The following is a 27,458-nucleotide window of genomic DNA, read 5'->3' as shown; positions in this document are numbered from 1 at the left end:
TGTGATTCTGAATGGTCCACATAAGCCCATGAAATTCTTTCTCTTTGCTGATTTTCCTAACTCCGCCTTCTGAAACTTTCTTGTTTTGTTATTGCTATGAACATTTTTTCGAATCGATTTACGAAGTGGAATAGGAGAAGAAGAAAAAAAAATAACGTTTGTCTGAATATGCTTAATTAACCCACAGGGATACAGCATGTCATGCTCTGAAAAATGACGTAAAACACCAATATGAACAACAGCAAAAAAAAAAAAAAAAAAAAAAAAAAAAAAACTAAAGGTATTGGTCAGATCATGGAGGGGCTGTGATGTTGTAGGAGATATATCTGTAACATGGAATCCACCTTATATGCAAGTTTTGTTTTAATGACAACGTAACAGAAGTAAATAAACTCTAGTCTGTTCAGAGAAGAATATGCACATAAACCGGACATCCAACTGACATAACTTTATCCAACAACAGCATTTGTACGGGCTCAAATAGATCAAACCAGGTACCTATTAATGGTTCTTATGTGATGCAATCCGATTTGCTTATGTATTATGTTGTCTACTGTTCCAAAACAAATACTATAAATATCCGGTCAAAACTTCATTGCAGGAAAACTGGGAATATGTGCATCCAATAATAATTATTTCACACGAATATCCAAGGAATGGAATGTTTAGTAGTAACACTGACACACTTTATTGTAAACATGGATTGTCTCCTCGAACCGGAATCAAAACTATGTGTGACATCACATATTGGGCATTCTGTGTTCAAAATTTATTTTGTCCATGTAAACTTTTATTTATTCGCAAGTGCACTTGCTCTTTGATTTATAATTTGTAACAAAAGCCTACTTTTCAAGATTAATGGTTGTAGAACTGGGTGTGCGATTATATTTTTTACACGCAACAAATGAAAGGTGCAATGCCTGAGACAGAATATCCGAAATTATCCCTTCTTAAACAGAATATTAAATGGGTAATGATTTAATATGAAATTTATGAAACGTGTTGAATAATGTGCATCTTTTGCTAGACAAGATGGACATTATTCAACTCGTTTCATAAATTCAATATTAAATAATTACCTATTTGAGATTCTCTTATAAGTCGAACTACTACTACTAATACACTTGCTACTACCACTGCTGCTACTACCACTACTACTGCTACATATATTATTGCTTCTACTACTACTACTGCTACTACAACTGCTACTACAATTGATACTACCACTTCTACTACCATTACTACTGCTGCGTCTTCTATCACCAGTAATAATATTATTACTTCTGCTACTGCTGCAACCAAAACTACTATTACTTGTATTACAGCTACTACTTGAACGTCTAATTCCAATATTTGCATTACTGCTTCAAACATAAATACTGCATGTGCTATCATTAGTGCACATAATATTGCTATTGTCTATACTATCATTACTGCATGCGCTATTCTACTGCATGTAATATCATTTTACACGTCCTATCATTACTACATGTGCTGTTACTATTGCATATACTATTATTACTGCATGTGCTATTACTAATGCATGTGCTATCATTAATTACTGCATGTGGTATTACTATTGCGTGTATTATTATTACTGCATGTATTATCATTATTGCATGTGATAGTACTACTGCGTGTGCTATCATTTCTGCAAGTTCGAACATTACGTCATGTGCTATCACTACTACATTAACTATAACTACTGTATGTGCTATTACTACTGCGTGAACTATCATTACTGCAGGTGCTATTATTACTGCATGTGCTATCATTGCTCCATATTTTATCATTACTGCATGTGCTATTACTAGTGTAATTACTCGTGCAATATTAGTACTGTAATTACTTTTACTACAATTATTGCTACTACGTTTCCTAACCCATTTTATTTTATAAATTTATTACGATGAGAGATATATTACAAGTATACCATCACATTTGTTCTCATATATAACATATATAGCTTGTGGAAATTGCTTTCACTTTTCTTAAAGATATTTCGTGCTCATATTTGCCATTAGATTATCCTTAATGAAAGACCAGTTCTATGTTCGATAGTTTGAGGTGCGATTTTATTGTTGTTTAACAGTCAAACTCATTTTTAATTTTTTCCTTCTGTTTTAACGACATTTCTCAGCGCAAGATAATTCATAGATGGCGGTCAGTATAGCCGGTCCCGCAAAACCTCGAACAGAACCACGGGATTTTACTGACAAGCATACTAAAAAATCTTCTAGTTCGGGATTCGAACCTACGACTGAGATAAAATGGTAGTACTCGGTGAAGGCGAGTGCCGTAGACCACACAGCCATCTAGGCCTGGTTCAAACGAACTGTTTTTCTTTCATTTTTTCTTCCTTCATTGGCCTAATATATAATGGTTTATTTTAACTTCTAGACTAGAGGCAAATATTGGTGTCAAGGGTCAATGCTTAGGAACTGTAATGACATACAATAATATATGTATGTATGTATGTATGTATGTATGTATGTATGTATGTATGTATGTATGTGTGTGTATGTATGTGTGCATATATATATACATATATATACATATATATATATATATATATATATATATATATATATATATATATATATATATATATATATATATATATATATATATATATATATATATATATATATATATATATATGTTTATTTTATATTATATATATATATATATATATATATATATATATATATATATATATATATATATATATATATATATATATATATATAATAATTAAAACAATGACAATAACAACAACGATAATAATAATAGTTAATAAATATATCAATAATTTATTTCATGCAATGGTATAAAAGAAATAATATTACATTCACCTTAAACAAAACCATGATAATCTGAGTGCAATTGTTAATTGTTCCCATAAGGATATTAATTGTGTTCAATTTTGTCTAAAATAACAGCTAATCCAAACTTACATCATTGCTGCAGGCGAAAATAAAATAAAATGAAATAAAATAAAAGATGAATAAAAACAAAACAAACAGCTAAGTGTGCTCAAATGTTGTATAGGCAATCAAAACAAATTTAAAAAAAACCGAATCTCCTCTCTGATATCTCAAATTCGTGCCTACGTTGCAGAGCACCATTGCCGTGGAGACAATTAGATTTACGAACCCCGGACTAAGATGGCCGCTGGACGAGCAAAATTAGACCAATATTTGTATAAAAATCCAATAGCTTTCTTCAAGTGATTGGGATTTATTACCTCTTAAAATCAAGTACCAGTGATATTAGATCTCGTGCTCAATTTGTTTCCAATTAAGAATGGCAAACGGTAATAAAGAAAAAGAGTAACCAGCTTTAGGAGGCGACACGAGACGCTATGAGCATAAATGTCACATAAACTTTAGTGTTACTGCCTCTAGCCCAATATATCATGAAGAACTTTAGCCGTGGTTGCTTTAATTGAAACCCTGGATTTCATGGATAGAAGGAATTAGGACCAATGTTTCAGTGGAAGATATTAAAGCTATAGTTATGAGAGAGAGAGAGAGAGAGAGAGAGAGAGAGAGACGGACAGACACACATGATTGTCTATATTGTTTTAATTGTAAAACTTTTAAAACAGATTTGATTGTACAGTGTTACATTTTATACGTATATCACGAACTGATTTATAAATTCAGACAGATGCAGACAATCTCTACTAGAATCGTCCATGTTTTAGCAACAAATCTGTAAGTGTGGCACAATATTTGAAGAGTGATTAAAACTTTTGTAAAAACTGATACATTTGTAGAACTATTGGAAGAATATGATCAATCAATATTGAAGGATTTTGTAAGACGTTTAGAAATATGATATAAAGTTAAGATTTCAAATGTTTGTGTTTTTCTGGAATCATCCTGAATGAGATGTATCGAAAAAGGCTTTGCAAATACAGTCAGCATGGAAGTACCCTCGATTACTAGAGGCCTGTCAACATTAAAGCCATAAAAATCGCACGATCTTGGATGGAAACAAGACTCCTTTGTTAAACAAATTTCACTGGCGTTGTCACGGCAGCCCAGAAAACAACTGAAAAATGTGTTTTAAACTTGACATGGGCTGGAACTAAGGAATTACAGTCGTAAATTTCTGCGGAGATCAAAAACTACATCTCCATAGGGTTTCTTTTCTATTTTTAAATTATATATTCCTACCACAAGGAGAATCCTTGTTTGTGAACACTATTCCAAAAGAATAACAGTATTCATGCACAGTTTCTAGAGGCCAAGGAAAATATAAAAAGAAAGAAAATGGAATTAATGAGTATGTATGTATATATGTATGTATGTATGTATGTATGTATGTATGTATGTATGTATGTATGTATGTATGTATGTATGTATGTATGTATGTATGTGTGTGTGTGTGTGTGTGTGTGTGTGTGTATCTATGTATGTAGTCACGCATGTAAGGATGGAAGGTTGATGGATAGATGGCTGGATTCAACATATGACAACGATGGAAACATATACAGTAGAAAAATAATTTGTGTTGGAGTACAATTAATACGGAACTTCTTTCTTCGGACAATCTTTACGTTACCTAATTTATATACTATCTTTTCTCCTTAAAATACAGTGAGCCTAAAATGAAAATAAAAGTTCAAGTCTATTTTATTTTCTCTCCGTATAGCGTGGTTAGTGGCATTTCAACTTTGTTCCCAACTGTTAAACTATAGTAAGTTTGCAACGGCCTAACAAGAGTTCTCGCTTCGCATCACACCAAGCAGAAATTGTTATTTATGAGACAATCTCAACTAGGACCGGGAACTGAATGATTCAGTTCATCTTCAATTAGGAATTGGATTTCAACTTTAGACATAAATAAACCTATGACTTGACAGTGCGGAAGGAAAAAAGAGAAAGAAACTCTATTGTGAGACACAGTCAAATTTATGTGACTAGAGTCAGTGGCTGGTTGATTAGAGTAGCTGATTTTTAATTTATGGAAAACGGAAATCTGTGGACTTGAAAATTTCATCGAGAAATATAACTCGTACATTCCATTACAGAGAAAATGAGAGAGAGAGAGAGAGAGAGAGAGAGAGAGAGATTTTCAATATCAAAACTTACCAATAATCTCAGTGAGACTGATCCGCAGCGTCTGAAAAGTACAAATATATGTATGACTATTCAGATAAATGCCATTAATTTGAAATATAAACAGAACAATAGGAACTGAAAGGGTTTATTTTGGTCAGTTAATACAACAATTGCAATATGTCCAAATTTAGGTTTATGAATCTTAACAAAACATTTATAATTTGGAGACCTGGCTACAATTTCCTTCTGTGGTTTGCGATACACTATTACCTAATGTTCGATACACTATTACCTAATGTTCGATACACTATTACCTAATGTTCGATACACTATTACCTAATGTTAGATACATTATTACCTAATGTTAGATACACTATTACCTAATGTTCGATACACTATTACCTAATGTTCGATACACTATTACCTAATGTTCGATACACTATTACCTACTGTTCGATACACTATTACTTAATGTTCGATACACTAGTACATAATTTTCGATACATTATTACCTAATGTTCGATATATTATTACCTAATGCTAGATACACTATTACCTGATGTTAGATACACTATTACCTAATGTTAGATACATTATTACCTAATGTTAGATACACTATTACCTAATGTTAGATACACTATTACCTAATGTTAGATACACTATTACCTAATGTTCGATATATTATTACCTAATGTTCAATACACTATTACCTAATGTTAGATACACTAGTACATAATTTTCGATATATTATTACCTAATGCTAGATACACTATTACCTAATGTTAGATACACTATTACCTGATGTTAGATACACTATTACCTAATGTTAGATACATTATTACCTAATGTTAGATACACTATTACCTAATGTTAGATACACTATTACCTAATGTTAGATACACTATTACCTAATGTTCGATATATTATTACCTAATGTTCAATACACTATTACTTAATGTTCGATACACTAGTACATAATTTTCGATATGTTATTACCTACTGTTAGATACATTATTACCTAATGTTAGATACACTATTACCTAATGTTAGATGCACTATTACCTAATGTTAGATACATTATTACCTAATGTTAGATACAATATTACCTAATGTTAGATACACTATTACCTAATGTTAAATACATTATTACCTAATGTTCGATATATTATTACCTAATGTTCAATATATTATTACCTAATGCTTGAGACACTAGTAACTAATGTTCGAAACACTATACCCAATGTTCGATACACTATTACCTAATGTTCGATATATTATTACATAATGTTCGACACACTATTACCTGATGTTACAGCTAAGGGTTATCTTCATAACCCGATATTTATTGATTACTTGTTCTTTGACGGTACTTGAAGCATATTATTGGCTACATCATACAGAGGCAAAGTAGTATATATTTGTAACATGACAAAAAAACCAACACCAACATATTTTAAATACATAAATAAATGTAGCGTTGTGACAGATCCGTGCAACGTTTATACACAAATTTTGGAAAGGTTGGTACCAGCGTGGTTTACACATTACTTAAATTTCATCCCACTCTTTTTCCCGTTCTTGAACACGTTAATTCCCAATAAAACTTGTCCGTTGCATCGTGCACACTCAGTCTGGGTGTTTAAATATGGGACTGTTTGACACTTTTATGTTCCTTCAGGAATTTATAGACCGTCATTATGGAACTCCCGAATATCCATAAACAATGTCTGGTTGTGCGAATTGTAACACTATGTTAGAGCGCTTTCTCCAGACGTGTTCGATTGGAAAATGCGATGGCATTGGATACTATAATCAACAAAGCATTTGAAAAGAGGAAAGTCCGACAACCATTTAGCATGAAGCTATAAAGAAAAGCCCCCGTTTTATGTTGTTTTAAAGGCTATTTCATGACATTTAGTGAAAATTTGATTCTTGTTACATATGACACGTCTTCTATTAGCGATCAAGTATGTAATGATAAATCATGACCGTGCATTCGGACATAAGATGTCATTTATGTGCTAGGAATAAGGATCAGATTATGTTGTACTTTTCTCAAGTTGAAGGCTATGTCATGTTGGTCGAATACATACATGCTATGCATGGGTTTGAACATATTTTAGGGTATATTTTACCATATGAAAAACGATTAATCACATTTCTTGGTATAAATAAAGTCTGCGTATTAAGTTTGATTGTGTTATGTATTATAAATTTAACAAACACAAAATATCCTGACAAATATTTTAATAGTTATATACTTTTTTTAATAAAAAATGAAAGAGAGATCCACTTGAGACTGATGTAACGAATGGATCAGACATTTTCAAAGGCCATTTTGTGTGTACATACTACATTTGGGGCCCCGAGGGGCCGAGTGGTCTAAAGCGCTCTCCGTTACGGATCACTGCCATCTCACCTCTGTCTGCGTGGGTTCGAGTCTCGGATTCGACTAATGTGGGTATGTGAGAAAGCTGGCCAGTAGCTTCTCGTGGGTCGGTGGTTCTTTCTGGGGTTTTCCCGGGTTCTTCCTCCACCATTAATACTGGCCGCCATGTATAGCCTATCGTGTGCTGAAAGATGGCGTTAAACCCCACAACAACAACAACAACAACAACATACTACATTTAGCGTTACGCTAGCTAATCCAATGGTGGTTTGTATATCAGCTTAGAAATGAACTGGTGCGCAACCGCAAACACTACGAAGTTGTTTACTGATTGGGAGCATCCTTTTCGTGAATGTATTATGAAAGCTTTAGCGTTTAACAGACTTCACACAATATTCTTCTTTCTGCTAAGTTACAAGGAGACTACACAAACGAGTGCCAGGATTTGAAGAGTTTGCTTAATCTTACAAGTAGAGAGCATTAAAGCGTAACAGGTTTTGAACAGCTTGACTAAAAATTAATACAAAGAGTGTACACAAAACGTGTAACATGCGTTGAAGAGCCTACCTAAATCGTACTGGAAAAGCTTTTCTAATTACATGAGCACTAAATGACGTTTACAACACTTCTCTGTTTCAAGGATAAGATTGATCATTGATGTTTAGTTCAAAAGAAACCCGATAACGCTCTGGAATTTACCAACATCTCTTATGTAACACAAAATGTCCCTGATCATAACTCATTTATAGGTATAAAACACATCAGTTTTATATGATAAGAGAGCTGTTTGATTTAAGAGAGAATTTGTCTTTGAAACATACCATTACACAGTTGGAAATACGAACCTACGGTTCAAAACAATCTTTAGCTCCGCAGTTAAACAGCAGTTGCTAACAGCGAAGATGGTTCGCTAAGCTTTAGTATTCAAATATCGTTTTCATAGCTAGAACGATAGTCTAATAATGGCAAAGGAACAAATTACAGAGCTGTAAAACGAAACATCAAGTCGATTTAGCCAGAAAGGTAATGAAACCAAATTAGACAGTCATAAAGATATCCGACATACGCAAACTAAGGAGGTTGGTCACATAGTAGTTTATAATAACTGACTCTCTTTGATTTATTGTTAAAAAATTAAAAGAAAATAATGGGCATTTTGTGCAGGGTGATATAAAGCTATGAGAGAGAAAAAGTAATAATACCAAAAGACAAGTAACATTGACTGGGAAGAAAGCTTTCTACTTTACGGTACAGCGAAGAGAAAAAAATTAGACAACTGCAATAACGGAAATGTTCAATTATGCTCAGACATAACTTTGAAAAATGTCAAGAACAAATTCATGAAATGATCTTGGCTCAACAGAGATCGAATATCTTTCCTTTTACATAAAAAAATATGGCAACGCCATAGGAAATGAACAAATAGACAACAACAAGAACATCCTAGATGCACAATAGCATATACAAAGATAGAAAGAAAGAAGGAGGGAAGGAAGGAAAGAAACAATGGATAAACGGATGAGAACAAATGTGATTTGTGAAGTGCTGGGACTATTTAATGATATACATTATTGTTTAATACATGAAAGATACAGTTTCGTTTTGATACATTTTTTTCAAGGCAAAATTGTCAGATAATTTAGGTCAGTGACACTGTTTAAAGTTATCTGTAAACTGATGGTTCAGATTGTGTTTCATCAAACGAATGACCGTTTTCATACGAAAATGACAATATTTATGTTACATTTTTTCGTGGATTAAAACTGTGAATATTTCTGGGGAGGTTATTGTAGAATGATCACAGAGAAGTTGTATCTGATGGTACCATCTTTAAACAAAAGCTTGTAATGGTTACGAGTTTGCCTATTAGGATTTTGTTTTCTTTGCATTAACACGTGAATTATGTAGCAAGCTTGTTCTGAAACGAACGAGTTTTTTATATTTTCGGTTAGCGATCAACACTTATTATTTTCAAACATGAATAATAACATGAAATGAAAATATGTCTATGTTTAATATCGTCAAATTGGCGATGCGTCTCTAATCGATACTGTACCTATAGCAACTTTATAGATAGATAGATAAATATATAGATAGATAAATAGATAGGTAGATAGATAGATAGATAGATAGATAGATAGATAGATAGATAGAGAGAGAAAGAAAGAAAGAGAGAGAGAGATGTGTTGTACTGAAAATAATAATGTATATTTTATCCTTATTCCCTTGCACTTTCAGAGGATTAGAAAGTTGTTATCATGCAATCCTTGGGGGAAATTGGTTCTTAGACTGACGGCATCTATTTTAATTTACCAGGTGGTAACCCGAGATGGAAAATAGTAAAATACACCCAGTTTTACCATCCCTCGTCGATAACTAATCAGACATGATTAAAATCAACAGAAACTTTATCGAATGAAACTGTGGAAAACCCATTTTCTTTATTCAAAGCTAAAGCCACTGGGACGCATTTATCTTTATGACATTGATTGAAATGGAACACATTTAACTGTAACACCGGTGATCTCTTATCAAATGAGGGGCAAAGATGACTGTTATACGTAAAAGAATTTACAAGTTTGTACGACAGTTTAGTCCTGATCTAGATGCGCATGGATGTCATTCGAAGATATTGCAAAAAATCCGACATGACATGGAACTCTAATCCATTTGCTTTCAATGAAGTTTCAGTCCCAATTTTGAGTAATGTTTAGGTACGTGTATTCCTGCTTTCAAATGTGACAACAAGCCATTGAATACACAATGATACATTTTTTGAGGATAAGACAGTTATAGAATAATTAAGTTACGACCCCTGATAAAGGTCATTGCAACAAATAGCACTTGTTCAGACCGATTTTGTTTTGTACTCCAAAGCACTGTAAAGGCATTTTATCAGAATCCTTTTTTCTGAAGGGGAATTACATAGCTTTTCCAAAATGTCAGTAGTAGGTAACGAGCAATTTGTGAATTTATGGCAATAGCGTGGTAAGTAAATCGTATATTATTGAACATTAAGCTATTTAACTTTAATTTAGGAACATAAATGTTTCAAATTACTTATTAATTATTAATTACTTTCGTTTCTCAGACCCTAAACTAACGTATGCTCTAATATTACTACAGAATGCATTTCCGCTTAGAATATCACAAATCATTTTGGTTGTTAAGAATATAATATATAAAAAATATGAATAATATTAATGCGCAAAGAGCACCGGCCAGCGACCTTTGAACTTCGTCACGCTCGATATTAGTTTTTTTAAAAAGAAATCTCGTTTTGGTCTAAATAAAATTGAAATTTAGAGTCGTATTTTGAATGAATGCGCAGTGAAAACACTGTTTCCATTTGATCTGGAATGTTTGGATTTTGTTTGTTTCTATTGCTTCGCTCAATTCTGATTTGCTTCTTATGATATATTTGATTTATTGGGTCATTTCTGTGCAGTACGGACAATCTGATCTTAGTTGGAAATGAAGTCAAAATTGCAATGTGTATCAGGTTTTTAAATTGACTTTTTGACTAGGGTGCTCTTAGTTTCCTACCAAACCATACAGATGCATTTTTTTATGATTTAGTGTTTTGACTGACTTATAAAATGATTTGTTTCTGATAGTTATGCGATACCCCTTGGCTTTAATATGCTTTTCTATGCTATTTTTATACACCCTCTAGTGCACAGATCATAGTCTGAACCATTGTATTTGCGTAAAGATACGAATAATTCTCCTAAATAACTGATTATTCGATCAGAATAACACATTTTCAATTACCGCGTCTCTCACGTTCGTTGCGGACATTGCGTATACAACGTCCATTTCGTTTGTTTGCTTCAAAGTTTTATTTGTGACTCTTCCACATCGTTAACATTATTATCTCAACTGTCAAATGGACGAAACAGCTTGTTTAGTTCATTCACAAACAAATCTAATCAACCAAAAGCAGCTACGATAAGAGTAGGTTGGTCTACAAAGTAGTTCCTAATGAGCATTTTGTATATAACTGAATGTAGTTAATGACTGTTATTCCTCGAAATATGCGCATAAATTAGCTTGAAAGTATAATGTGTGTATTTAGTAAGTTCGGTTTTAAGAAAAAGGTCACTTACTAGTCCAAAATCTCGGTTCTATTTGAGAATTTTGTAAAAAAAAAATCACTTTGTATTTGACTTCGGTATGAATCCATCATATCTCCCATACAAAAGTTGTCAAACATTCAAAGCAATGCAGATAAACTGATTACACAACTGCACAGTATATATCTAAGCCTAACCGGAGTAAAGTACGTCACATGGAAACGTCTTATAGGGCTATACACTATCATGAATTAAACACTAAGTGCCTGATTAGTAGTTTTAAGCGCATAGATTAAGAAACTTTAAAAAAATGTGTGACTAAAATGTGAATATGTAATATATATTTAGCTACATAGTTGCTTTGTTCCAAGGAGAGAAAGTATTATTTGTATCGGGCGTAGGAACATAGGTCTCGCGCTGACTGTCTCGGCATATTCCAACGCCATATCAAAATAGTTCTTTCCGCCCATGCGGATAGCCCCCAAAACAAAACGTGTAGTTTTGTCTATTTACTTGACGTTATAGAATTAAATTCTTAGTCACTAGACTCGGTTTACCTAGACTGTTTTTACATAGAACAACTGTATAAATCAGCCTAAGAAGAACACGGCAAGAACTGCCCCTAGCGAGTTGTTGAAAATCAAAGGAATATGTTTTAATATCATCGAGTGAGAAAGTATTTTCAATGATCAATATTATGAAGTAATCATTGTAGGAAGTCTAACTTTGCTTGCAACAAGGTGTTCTTACATTATTTTTCCTCATTAGTATAAATTTAACTATTCATGCTACATTTCACACACATAAATTAATTTTGGAGAAGAAATTTCAGTTGACGCTGTTCGCGTCTCTATGAAGCTAATTTCCGTTGCTTCCTTGCGAACAATAATACACTGGCCGGGATGCATTGCTGAATATGATTTGCTTTGTGATCAGATATGATGACCAAATAGTTAACAAAACGGAGACAAATGGAATTCACTCCGATAGATTAGGTCATCCCATTCCTAACGCTTTCTTTAGTCACTCATATGTACATGATATGGCCATGAAAGTGGGGTGAATTTACGAAACGAATGGTGGGGTGTTGTGATGAAAAGTAAGTTTAATTTAGGAAATTTCTATTTTGGAGCAAGTCGTATGTATAATAAAAAGAAAATCTTTTTATCGTGTATACACATCATCGTGTGCTACCAAAAAGAATGTATTTTAACTCATGGCTTGCCACTTGATAAAATATTAAGTATTTCTGGCATGAACGTAGCGAGCAAGCCAATCTATGATATCGTCATCGGCCTGGTCATGATCAATATTAGGCCTACTGGTTCATCCAAATATCAATATTAGGCCTACTTGTTCACCCAGATATCAATATTAGGCCTACTGGTTCATCCAAATATCAATATTAGGCCTACTGGTTCATCCAAATATCAATATTAAGCCTACTTGTTCATCCAAATATCAAGATTAGGCCTACTTGTTCATCCAGATATCTACTGATTCGTCCAAAAAGATCAATCACATACTTTGTGGTCTCATATGGGCAAACTGGACCTGTTAAAATTTCTGAAACGAGTTGCATTTGACAGCGTTGCATTAAATTTTGTAATAAAAAAGTTTATTGCGTTGTAACAGATGAAAATAAAGTTGTTTTATCCAGTATGCATAGAAACTACGACGGTCAGTAAAGGTTAACTGATTCATCATAATCACCTTAGCAGAATGATTGTATTTATTATTATTATTGCATTTGAATGACATGTAGAAAGAAAGAGCTCTCGCCCTGATTAGAATTACACTGTATTCATACCAACACATTTTTGGCAATACGTTCCATAAAGAGCCCCAGTGTTTTAAATCAGATTTTAACGGAACAGATAGAAACAATATTTTATTTATATTAATTCTATTTGCCTCGACATTTTCTATAAAAGAAAATTAAGATGCATTTTTTTAATCTTGGGTTTCTGCTTTGGAAGATATTGGAAACTTAATTGAAACTGGAATTGAAAATAAACGTATTGTTTTCTCCCAAACTTTTACGAGCGTGCTTCCATCGCAAAACATTAATTCTGAGCAAATGTTATATATCATGAACGGAAAGATGTTATATATCAATCTTCCTTATATTCTAAGAGGAAATGAATCTAATATATTCATTGAGTTTGCTTCTTTGTAATCCGTGCCTTTTCCCGTCCAAATTATTTGCTTAAGATGCGGGTATGTGAGAGATGCAAACAAAACCAACAGACTCAATGTTTGAGAAGCAAAATTAAGGATCCTCCAATGATTAATAAATGTCGAAGGGTGTGGAAAGAAAATGAAAGCAAAAGAAAAATTGCTAGTGCTTACTGGAGAAATAGTCACCGTGATTTATTTGAAACAGAAAATGCGCAATTAAGAGATCAGATTTTGCCTTGAAGTGGTTTGGTGTGGTGTCCTGTTTTACGGCACAGCTACAGAAGTAGGTTATTTAGTCATGAGTAATTGAAGTAAATTGCTTTCCCAAGAACACATTATGGTACCTGACCAGGACGATCCAGTAGAAGGATTCGAATTGGTACCCTTTGGTCACGAATCTGACAATAGCGCAAGTAATGGTGTCTAGAAGCGAGTACTAAACCAGTTTAGAAGCCAAATTCAACAAAATGTAAAACTGAATTAACATAGCCCAGAAATGACCCAGTGTACTCCTATATTTTCTTTAAAATCGTCAAAAATGCATTATTTAACGGACAGTGGGGTAGACAACAACAATTTAATTACAATGTACAGGAATAGACACCAACATGTTTACCATATAGTAATTGATGTGTATCAAATATATCTATTTATCTATCGATCTATCGATCTATATATCAATCTATCTATCTAGCTATATCTATCTATCTATCTCTCTATCTATCTATCTATCTATCTATCTATCTATCTATCTATCTATCTATCTATCTATCTATCTATCGATCGTTCTATATATATATCTATCTATATATATAGAGAGAGACAGACAGAGAGAGAGAGAGAGAGAGAGAGAGAGAAAGAGACAGAGACAGACAGACAGATAGAACTATTTGTCTATCTAAACAGATTATTTAAAGACGCTAAGAAATGTATTGGTGTCTAAACATGTTAGCTTAGGTTCATAAAATTATACGGTTCACGTGTAATCTTCGGCAAATAACCTCAAGGACGCTGTGAGACGACATTCAAGGATTTACCTACGTCCAAGATACGACATTCAAAGATTTACTTACGTCCATGATACGACATTCAAAGATCGACGTACGTTCAATGATAAAGGCAAGGCCCATCTGATTGGTTGATGCCAAAGATGAGTACCACAAGAAAGGAGTAATTTCCATTGGCCATTCTGCGAATGATTTTTAAACATGTTTTCTTTTATCTTTCAAAGTGTTTGGAAAAATCTTAAAAGTGAATTTTGAAACTCTCGGTATCTCGCATTTTGTTGACCGTCGAACCCGAATACTAGAAACATTAAGAACTATTACCACACTAATGAATTGTACGAACAAACGCTGCATATCTAGTAAAGCTCCCCTAACATTCAACTAAACGTTTCACAATTTCGCTTTCCACTTGGTAGTTTTGTTCCTCGAGTATTCTAAGTTTATATCAACAGTCATTTAACAGTAACAATTACAATAACGATTAGCATGCAATTGGGCAATGCAATACCAATTAACATTTTAGAATAATCCTTTGATATGGACAGAAACCAACAAATCTTGGCACCTATATCACAGACGATTATCACACTGTATTCGTTACGCTGAAAGAAAAGCCTTAAAATAAAAAATAAAAAAATAAAAAGAATCAAAATCGCAAAAAAAGACAGCAACAAGCAACATGAAACTATACTCTAACTCTTCGTTAGACACAATCGTATGCGTCGAACGAAACTGAAGCAAATGCAAGTCAAGGATGTTAGCTGCTGAAAAGTTCGTGTTTAAAATTGAAATTATGGAGACATCATTAATTTATTTTTACGTCATGAAATAGTTATGCATGTACAACAGTGACTATATGGTGTCGTCTAAAGACAAAGAATTAAGTTAGACAGCGCAGAGCTAGAAATTGAAAACTATTGAGCTGACTTGGATTTCAGGTGGTGTCTAAACGGACTACCATATATAATTTTCTGTATTCTGTTGTTGTTGATGTTTAAATCTATTTTTCTCCAGATTTCACGTTGTAAATATAGGGCAACACAATAATGCATTTGCTTTTCGGCAAAAAGAGACTATTCGTTGTTCACAATAATGATATTCTTGTAACAAATCCTGGAATTTTCTAATGTCAATTATGCGATAAAGAAGAAAATTAAGAATGTATCTTTTGTAATTTTCGCGGAAAGGAACTTTGCTGATTACAGATCCTAAAAATTGATTTTGTTTATATGAATCACACAAACCTCTTGAACTGATTATATGCCATAGGTAGATAAACGTATATTTACACCAAATAAATATACATACATTTATTTACATGAAATAAACCGACATAGATGTATTTACACCAATTAAACAGATATACATTTATCTGATCATCGGACTTTTTTACCGAATATTCCTATTAAGTAGTGTTGCTCAAGAAATGCAGTTAAAATAGACAAATCCTGCCTTTTAATTGGTTAGAATATTTTGAAGAAGAAATAAAGTGTTATGAATGGACGGCCAGGTCTAATTCTAATTTGTCCCCGATGACCTAATGACATAGCGGCTCTATCTTTTGTATGCAGAATGAAGAACCGACTGTCTGATAAGAGTGGGGTGTAGCCATGTGGCATTCAACTGTCATGATGTGGAGGCAGGTAGAAAGATACAGGATCCTGCATTCTCTACACTATAATGAATGTGCGACTGTAATCATGTGGATGTCCGGACTAAACAACAGAAAATAGAGCAATTGCGATGTCAATACGCAAATCTAAACACATGCGTTGAAAGTATTATTATTTAACGAATTCACAATACAATCAAATTTGTTTGTTTTGGCCAAAATATCTCCATTTTAATAGTCCATGAAATCAGTTAATCTCTAGCAGTATTAGTGGTGGGAATATTAAATATTGTATATAGAGTGACGATGAAAACGTTTTTCTTTAAGTAATATTCAACATTTTCCATTATATTCTAAAGGTTGTTCTTTCATATTTGCTTTGATCATTTCCACAAAATTTGTGGGAACTGTTTTCTTATTTCCACTTTTATTCAAACGATTTTTATATTTTAGACACACCTAATGGAAAAAAAACTCCATTTTAAACTCCTCTGAAGGACATATTACATTCATATCCTTTCTTGAGAAAACAAATTCCTTTCGACATAGAGACATTCGAAAATTTTGTGTCATCTTATTGCCTACAATTCATTCAAAGTCTGTAATATCTTGTTGAATCACAGCGCTTTTATCCAACACATTTTTAAGTTAACAATTTAAGAACAACTCAATAGAGTCAATTTAAAAGATATATGAAAGGCCAATATGTTACACTACGCTGGATTAGCAACGTTTACCTAAGTAAAAGAAGTCAAAAAATAAATTCAAATTTTATCAAATATAATTTAATTTTTAATTAGCCGTAGAAAAGCAAAGTATTAAATTGACTTCTTATTTAATCACACATTGTATTGCACTCTGTTTTGTGGTCATCATAAGTTAATATTAATTAATAACTGTTGTCATGAATAAATTACAAATTTATTTTCTTTAATATTCATTGATTTATTTTAAATATATAAATTATTACAACTCATTGTCAGATATGCATTTATAAAATGTCACAATTCAAATTTCTCACTTAAAGTTATTTCGAACGCCAGCAAGTTACGAAGCAGTCATGTACCATAGAAGAGGCCTATGACACTAACAAGATTACTATGTCTTCAGCCCTGTGTCCGCGCTGCTTATTGATTGAAATGTTAGTTCATTTCATTTATTATTGATTTAATTGTTTAAGAAACGGTATTACATTTCCAATTATGTCCATGTAATTTGATATATATAATACTGTTTGACTATGACTTATTTGCCTAATTATTCATTTGCACAAGAAACACACACATATACAAACACACACACATACACATACACATACATACACATACACATATCCACATACACACATACACATACATACGCATACACAAACTTTATTTCAATTAAATATTGACTAAAATGACAGAACATATTTTTAACTAGACTGAATTTCTTCTTTCTTGGAAATCGCATTGTTTTATTTAACCCTGGAGAAGGAGTACGAAAGTTACCCTCATCTACATGTGCGATTTATAAAATAAAAGGCTTCCTTCATTTAGGAACTAAAATATTAAATTGGTAGGTAGAGTAATCAGATATGTTCACATTTAGACTACTGTTTGTCAAATGGGGCGTGACTATTTCTCCAAATCACCTTTTTACTCAGCTACCCAAGCCGTCGTCCGAGTTTTCAGACATTGTTAAAATTTGGCACACATTCTTAGTCCCTTAGTCAGTTTAGTTATCTATAATCCTTTCTTTACATTAACCTTACTTCTATATAATAACAGCTAATATACACCTTTTGAAAAAACAAAAAACAAATTCAGGCGATAAAGACTCGGTAATTTGTACACTTTTGGTCGTAATTTGAATCCATATATATGATCAGGTTTAGAAATGTTAGCAGTTTGTATAACACAATTTAGATACTTTACTGCCACTGATCTTTTTATTTTCATTTGACCATATATAAAGCAGAGAGAGAGAGAGAGAGAGAGAGAGAGAGAATAATTCGGATGATAGAAATGTTCCTGTATCTTTCGACATTATATCAGCCGAAGCCACCTCCAGGCGAAGAGAAAAACGTAAGGAATAACAAACGAGGTGACAGAAACAGTGATGTTAGACATGTCTAAGAGAGAGAAACTTTGTATGAATATTTCTAATTCGTGTGTCTATATGGGGTTTTGATGCGCATGTCAAATGTTCTATTTTGCAATAAGTTTTAAACAAATACTATCATAGCATGCAACGTAATGTCTAATATAAATAAACTGTACACATTCGTGTAATCTAACTCTTTATAACTACATATTACCGAAAAAAATCCCAAAATTAAGGACACGTTGTATCTTTGTATGGCTTGCAAAGAGTTGAACATTCACAGATCCAATAAGAAAACAAATAAACAAATCAATTGATTAGGACTGATCATCAACATCAAAAATATAAAGACCAAATTCATAATGCATCCCAAAATTTAAGAGCGACAGCTATCTTTAAGTTTTAGTGAAACAACTAGTAGAAGGTTGATCAATGTATATGGTTTGTGGATGTTGTAAGGAATCCCGAAATTACATAAGGAGAAAAGCAGGAAAAAATCGACTCCAATATATTCCATATATAAATTGTAAACCCGAAATTCAAAGATCATCACAATAGAAACCTAATAAAAAAAATGTAAGGTGAATAAAATGTGCTTTAAATATGGGCATCAAAATCAGACACCACAATGGAGGGTCACGTTTCTTTTATTTACCAGGTGTCGTGCGCACTTGGGGATGTTAAACAGCTGAATACGAATAGAACGACTAACACTATTGTATAGTACTAAGAAACGCATGTACTGATCTCGATCAAAGTACGCTGTCAGTGAAAAGAGTATACGATGTCCTGTAGAGGCCCACAAGATAATCCCCTTAGCAAGGAACCAAAGAGAATCAGCTGAAGGAATAAGACTTGTGCAATCACATATAAGAGAAATATCATCATACGTAAATGCAATGGTTATGTCAGTGGAAAAATAAGCTGAAAGTGAAGAATGTTGCTCGAATGAATTCAGTACTCCATTTTGTATGTTTTTATGAGACACGAATGCCCCAGGACGGTTCTTGAAAGCTGGCCTAAAAGCAAACATTGACCGAAGTGTGATCGGAGGTATGCCAAACAGACAATGGTAAAAATATATGCTCCACCATTTCCACACTGGGGACATTCTAGTAATAATCGCATTGGGACAATATTTGTTTGGCTTTTTTCCCATGGAAAACGAGAGAACTTTCCCATGACATTCCATTCTTCAGTTTCAGTAGAAAATTTCAGGTATTGTATATAAACTAAATCCGAAACATAGCTAAATTACATTGGTCTCTCCATTTTATCCTAAGAGTCATGTGAATGAAAATGTGCTTTAAACTGATATACAACTAATAAATGTGAGCATACAGTTTATGCATTAAATTTTACTTCAGATAATATAATATATCTAATAACGTCGGTGATAATATAATATATCTAATAACGTCGGTGATAATATAATATATCTAATAACGTCGGTGATAATATAATATATCTAATAATGTCGGTAATAATATACTATATCTAATAACGTCGGTGATAATATACTATATCTAATAACGTCGGTGATAATATACTATATCTAATAACGTCGGTGATAATATATCTAATAACGTCGGTGATAATATAATATATCTAATAACGTCGGTGATAATATAATATATCTAATAACGTCGGTGATAATATAATATATCTAATAACGTCGGTGATAATATAATATATCTAATAACGTCGGTGAAACAAGAACATAAACTTCATCTTTAAACGTTTCGGAAAAAAACAATTCAAATCCCGACATTTCTTGGAAAATTCGTCTCAAACAATTCATGCAAGACTTTCGAAGCCAGAATAAGAACTCGTAATCTATCAACGTTCAAACTACATAGTAATGTTGGCGTTACTGTGTTTTCATTTTTGGGGGGAGATGAGGGTAGTTTCTATAATCTACTGGAATATAATTTATATATTATTCCTAGAAATGTTTTTAAAAATTCAAATTTCAAACCAATGGCTCGCAAAGAAGCTTATAAAGTTTCGGGATTCAATTGAAGATTGCTGTTCGGAATTTTAATTTGGGTTTAAGTGTTTGGTTTAAAGCTTCAAAGTTACAGAGACGAACATATATACTGAGTTTTCTAAAACAAAATTTAATGAAAGTAAAGGTTAAAATTGAGTCAGACATTTCAGACGGAAAATAAGGGGTTAAATATTATCTTGAGGAAGTTCTCTTCATGAAACGTTTCTTAGATGACCCTTATTACAAGTTTTATCACAAAAAAAAGAACAAAACTAAGCTTGATTCTAGATGTCCCCCATTACAAGTTTAATCCCGTACATTCAAAAGAATGTATGGTTACGCGTTATTGTAGATGGAAGTAAACAACTACCTTGAAACTTACACTTTGCCCATGCAGTGTTTGTGTCCATATGGATGGTACGTTGTAACAGAGCTGCTAAAAATGGCACATCTGATAGACCTATGTCAATGTCAGGCAGATACAAATACTTTTTAAAAATGACAACATAATTTATTTCAGTACCATATATAACATGAATGAAGAAATGTTTTGGATTAATGCTATAATGACAAAACTATATTGCTGTTAGGCAGGAATTTAAATACTGAATGTTTGAATATTAACCAAAGAAACCGATACAGCCTAAAATACTCACTACGAAGTTTAAAGAAGCTCAGGAAAAATAATGCTAAATAATTTGAAAAGTCTTTAAATATTTTGATAGAAATTCACGTTTTGTTAAGTCTCTGTTAATAAAGATATAAAGTTGCAGGATTGTACGCCTTTTGCAAAAGGTCGAATATATAGATAATGTTTATTTTGTTAAATTGTTTCATCAATTAAAGCACTGTCTAAAAAGGCACAAAAAGATGTGATTGAAAGATGCACAATGAATTATAATGGCAATGGTCAATTCAGGTATTTAAAAATAAGCTGCATATCACGCATGTTCACCATAAAAACGAAAAGAAATCAAATTATATATATGCAGTTGGAGGCTAGGGGTTGGGGATCTTGCTTTTTTTTCTTCTAAAATATATATCCTCTGTATTCAGGTATGTACGACCATTTTCTCTCTACTGATCCACATGACAAAGCAAAATTGTATTGATCCTGCAGTCTGATTATAATAAGAAGACATGTCGGTCTCGAAGAAACGTTTCTATTCCGGGAATATTAATAATTCCCGGTTCACTTAATTTTAGTAACTTGTCAATCATGTAGTTCCATATCGTGTATGGAAGAGCTATTATTAGAAACACTGTTTTCCAAACGATCTTTACCACTTTCATAAAACTGAATGGTGTAAATTAAATGGTAAATCGAATAAATCGAAAGGTCAAGAAAACATTATTTCGTATCTGTATCCTTCACATGATCTCATGCATTATTCACATTTAATATATTTTTGCAAACCATAACCCTCTCTCTCTCTTTATATATACTCTTTATAAATATATATATATATATATATATATATATATATATATATATATATATATATATATATATATATATATATATATATATATATATATATATATATATATATATATATATATATATATATATATATATATATATATATATATATATATATATATATATATATATATATATATATATATATATATATATATATATATATATATATATATATATATATATATATATATATATATATATATATATATATATATATATATATATATATATATATATATATATATATATATATATATATAGATAGATAGATAGATAGATAGTTAGATAGTTAGATAGATAGATTTGATATACGGAGGATATCTACGATTTTTTTAGTAGGACTTATCTCACCCGTAAAGTGAGAACATGTTAATATTTATAATTCTCCAATGAAATATTACTGATACTAAAACGAGTAGATTTTAGTAAACAATAAATCGAGTAGATTTTCGTTTAATTATATATGTTTATATGTTTAATTATATATATTGTTGGCCAAACTCATTGATTTTCATCGATTTCTTTATTTCTGTATTAATGCGATTTAGGACTGATATACATCAATTAAGAGACATTCCGAAACTGGACCATCATTTTAGGACAGTGACATTTTGCAGACTCAGATTGTATATTTAATGATTGCAGTTGTGTATTTTGTCAAATTAATGTTTTGATATGAAGATGTAGAGGTACATTTCTTGCACGTTTTAGCTTAACGTCATTAAACTACAGATTTTAATGATTGTGGGGAATTTGGCTTTCATGATTGTTTTGCATTTAGACGTAACTTTGTGGGCTGACATGCTTTCGATCTATTTCGGTAACAGACGGTACACCCCGATTTCGATTGTCACTTCATTTCGATTTGCAGTGGACACTAATCAATGCATGATTTCTCTATTATTTTCAGGCATGATGATGATTGTGATGACAGTTAAAATCACTACTTCAACACTTGTATTGCTATATGTAATCGTCTTAGAAATGTACACTATTTGTTGTTAAGTGTGACAGGTGTAGGATACTATATCGGTGACACAAAATATCGAATAGCGGCGGTCATGTTAAGTTTGATCATTGACAATGTGCATGATTCATGTGAAAAACATAGTACACAAAGGTCATACTTTTATCCTGCTGTTTTTGTTTTGGCGTTCATTTAAATTCATTCTTAACGGCGCCTTTTTTTTCGATTTAACAGGCTTCTACTTGAATGTCAAAAACATTGACACGTTTTAATATCGATTCATCCTGATGAAGTGAAGGGGGTGGGAAAGGGTAGTGAGTGAGACTGAGAGAGAAGGAAAATAATATAAAATATGAAAGAGAATATAAAATATGAGAGAGAAGGAAAAGAATTTAAAATAGGCATAAATATTGAAATACAGGCACGAAGAACAGATATATGAACACATATACTTCGAAAAGAAAAAAGAAAGTAGTTCCAAAAGTTATATCGCCCTTGTCGCGATAAAGGAGGTATCGCCACTGTCACGATAACATTTTTGCTCCCACTGATATATATATATATATATATATATATATATATATATATATATATATATATATATATATATATATATATATATATATATATATATATATATATATATAAAAGATGTACCAATCGATACCACTATTCGGAAACTACATGTGAAACGAATGCCAACGAATTCAAGAGAAGACCATTTCTTCCTTTTAACTGCTGAGTGTTGAAGCCATCTTTGATTTTCTTCAGCGAAGGCTAGGTTTGCAAATTAGCTGCTGTGGTACACCTATTAGATGTCAGCTTAAAACGTAGGCATCATTACAAGTGAAAACGCTATTTGTAATGAACATCCATTCCTGACAACACGATAATCAACATGGTTGTAGTCACAATCAAATTAGATTTACAGCCGTTTTTTTTATATTAATGACCAATTATGCATCATAATAAGTCTATTGATAAAAACCCCACGTTGAAATGGCGTCCATTTGGAGAGTGGAGATAATATTTTCACGATATGAATTCCTTCAGAAGAAACTGTACTAACAAAAATTACAAGGTGGAAATTGTGATTCCATACTGGAAGGCAGATCAGTGCCATTTTCATTTAAGATCCACTAGATGTAATGTGAAGTTCTCTGGTGAAAACCCCATGTCAACATGACTTTTTACACTAGATGTAATGTGAAGTTCTCTGGTGAAAACCCCATGTCAACAAGACTTTTTACACTAGATGTAATGTGAAGTTCTCTGGTGAAAACCCCATGTCAACATGACTTTTTACGCATATAGTTGTGATAGCAATGACTATAATATGTCCGCAAAAATGGCGGCCATATCGCATGTTAAATCGATGCCATTTTTATTTGCGACCAGATGGATATCATAAGAAGTCTTTAAGTGAAAATCCTATATTGATAATGGCCATCGATTCAAGAGGAGTAGAGATAACAAGACTTTCAAGAGGAACCCTGTGGTGGCCCTATTGGACGTCCGAGCATCACCATTTTCATTTATGATCCACTAGACCAAAGGATGAATGTGTGTCAAGTTTCATGGCAATCATCCAAGTAGTATAGGCGGAGAAGTGGTAACATTTCGTTAACGAACAAAGGGACGACCGACAACGAATGGGCGATGGACGAAGGACGACGGACAACTAATGGACGATGGACGAAGGACAGAAGAGCATCGCATAATCTCTTCTGGTCAATCATCATTACAGATACAAATAAATAAAAAGAAAAAATGGCAAGCTATACATATTTCTTGAACTAAAATTGAGTTATTCTCTTCATACAACATGATGACTCCTCTCAGCAGAAAGCGTTGTTTCTATACCTTTCAGACATTAAATTAGATACCAATAGTCTCGTTCATTATTGATATCCTAGACACACGGTATTCAATAATTTATCTTGGACCTATTTCAACCTTTCTTCGGTTGATGTCATATTAGTTAGTATTATATACCTATTAACATTGCAACGACAGTTGATTGGTTTAATATTCCACGTTTTAGAAAGGGAAATGAAGAATTGAATGTTCTTTCACAATAAAGGCAGGGCGTTGAATTACATATAATGTCATTTTAGGCACTTTTATGAGTCTAGCGAAGAACATATTGAGGTATCCAATTCATTAGTACTGAACAAATGAACCTGTTTATAAATCTAATTCAAGGTTTCCTATATTCTCCCTGGGTTTGATTACACTTAAGTGCTGCATATACAACAATGGCGAGTATATTACTTAGTTTAATTAGTTCCTGATCTTACTCGTGCAAAGTGAACATCAATTGATCTGAAAATAACTGTACTTCGAATAAGAATCAGATCTTATGACAATAGCGGCATGAAGAACAATACCAACTGACCCTCAACAAGATCGCATTCAGAATAAATGAATGATACATACTGTTTTTCTGTAGTGATAACAACATGTTGACAATATGTATGGATATCAATAAATTTACTGATCAAAACACAATATAAGTCTCATCTTGAACAAAATAGTTTTGACCTTGAGTTCAGGAATCGGAAGAAACTGTCATAGACATCTATATCACATCAAAAAGACAAGTATCGCATACGGGAGTAATAATAATAATAATAATAATAATAATAATAATAATAAATAAATAAATAAATAAATAAATAAATAAATAAATAAATAAATAAATAAATCTGGTTCAGGATACATAATAAGGCTGCCATAAAACTGAACTGTTTCAAAAGTAAGAAAGCGTATGTGAAGGAAGATCAGAATAAATTTACTAGCTTTTAACAGACGACTCTTGGATCTTAGATCATCTCTGTCAGGATACGCGAGTTTAACTTGAAGACCCTTTGAATAACCTTTCTCGGATACTCAATTTTACTCGAGGACCACTAGATCAACCTCCTTCAGGAGGTTGACATTCATGTATTTGTGGATAGAGTGATGGATATATGAACGGATGGGTGTATGTATGCATGGATGAAAAGTTGTCCTTCTACCTTTGTACGAGAAGACACAAAGGTTACACCTGGTACATTTGTCTGAAAACATCGATATTACATTTTTTTCTACGGCAATAATATGATGATGTTCGCACGTGTGAGAGTATGACTACGGTAGCTTTTTGTGTAAAGCAAATGATATCGCATTTCTCTTTCGTTTAGTTTTACATTAAACCAATACATATTCTACGGACGCATGGAGAGGATCTGGCTAATGAACATTATCTCGTGGCGACGAGATTTTATGCCGTAGCCTTAAGATCTCATATCCTAGCCACGAGATGTTATATCGTACCGAACGAGATTTTTTTCTGCTCCTTTGATGTTGACGAATTACACAATCGAAACTGAAGACATTTCTTTTATCAGTAATATTCATTATATTCATTTCGGAACGAACAAATATAAATCGAACTATGGACTTCGTTCTTTCATAAGAAATCTGGTAGTACCATCAATGTTTGTTGTTAACATATACAGCGAATATCTTACACTACGTTATGAAGTTTCTCCTTGGAAAACAATTAAAAGGTTAACTGTTGCCGTTGAAAACATTAGACATGCAACACCACGTGAGGTAATTTTAGAGTTTTATCTGACTGCCCTAAGGTTAAAACAAGAATGGATACAAACTACATATATTCAGACGAACACAACCGCTATATATTTTACCTTACGATTTGTCTCCGATTTTCGTTGTGCCTCTTTCTTCATCGCCATGATTGTGAGAGATTTTGATCTCGTGAGCAACAAATACCATGGCTTCAGGTTGCATTGAAGGAGAAAAGTAATCATCGTTTTAAATTATAAGGTCGCGGAACGGAACATACTGTACTCTTATCTCAAACTATAAGCATGATAAATTCGATTACATTCGTATTGTTTCAGTTATCATCGCTACACCATTCGGAATCAATCGAAACCAAGGAGATACAGTTTGCAGACTGATATGGTCTTTACTAAAAGACAAGCTTATCGCACCGTTCCTGCTTTTGTCCGAAGAATTGATGATCTGTTTTCAGCTCTTTGATCTGGCAGGGAAAATGTACTTGTTACGTGATGCATTACATAAGTAGATATCTTCTAAGGTGATGATAGACAAGACGTGTATGGTATAAAAGTCACTTCAGAAATAACAGTATTTCGTTCGTCTGGTTAACACACCCACGTACAAGATGTTACTGGAACTACTAAGCAACAAGTGATGTTTAAATATAGCATGTAAAAAAAATGAAACATTTAGAGAATGGAAAGGAAACCTGGTCAGAAAATCTACGGCAACATCATGTAATCATTCTTCAGATGGCAATATACGGTCGTATTTTGTATTGCTGCTGTTTTGATAAGCACACACAGAAGTCATTTTATTGACTGGGAAAATCTTGTATGTATGTATGTATGTATGTATGTATGTATGTATGTATGTATGTATGTTTGTATGTATGTATGTATGTATGTGTGTGTGTGTGTGTGTGTGTGTGTGTGTGTGTGTGTATGTATGTATGTATGTATGTATGTATGTATGTATGTATGTATGTATGTATGTATGTTGTTTATAATTCCTTTCATG

The 27,458-nt window shown here is 32.5% G+C and overlaps 1 protein-coding gene across 1 annotated transcript in view; it reads right to left on the bottom strand.

Moving 5' to 3' along the window:
- The window catches only part of LOC149791918 (homeobox protein Hox-B5-like), an 85,010-nt gene extending 58,387 nt beyond the window's left edge, over positions 1-26,623 (bottom strand). The window contains exons 1-2 of the mRNA XM_089970430.1: positions 26,561-26,623; positions 5,103-5,133 (exon numbers count right to left, since the gene is read on the bottom strand). Coding sequence (XP_089826556.1) covers positions 5,103-5,133; positions 26,561-26,608 — 79 coding nt within the window. The 5' untranslated portion in view covers positions 26,609-26,623. The remainder of the gene's footprint in view (positions 1-5,102; positions 5,134-26,560) is intronic.
- Positions 26,624-27,458: the final 835 nt, after the last annotated feature.

Source organism: Sinohyriopsis cumingii, chromosome 9 (genome assembly GCF_028554795.1).
Source record: "Sinohyriopsis cumingii isolate HCF-2022 chromosome 9, ASM2855479v2, whole genome shotgun sequence".
In the NCBI taxonomy this organism is placed as follows: Eukaryota; Metazoa; Mollusca; class Bivalvia; order Unionida; family Unionidae; genus Sinohyriopsis; species Sinohyriopsis cumingii.
Note: the sequence above shows the minus strand (reverse complement) of the source record. Positions and strands in the feature narration are given on the sequence as shown.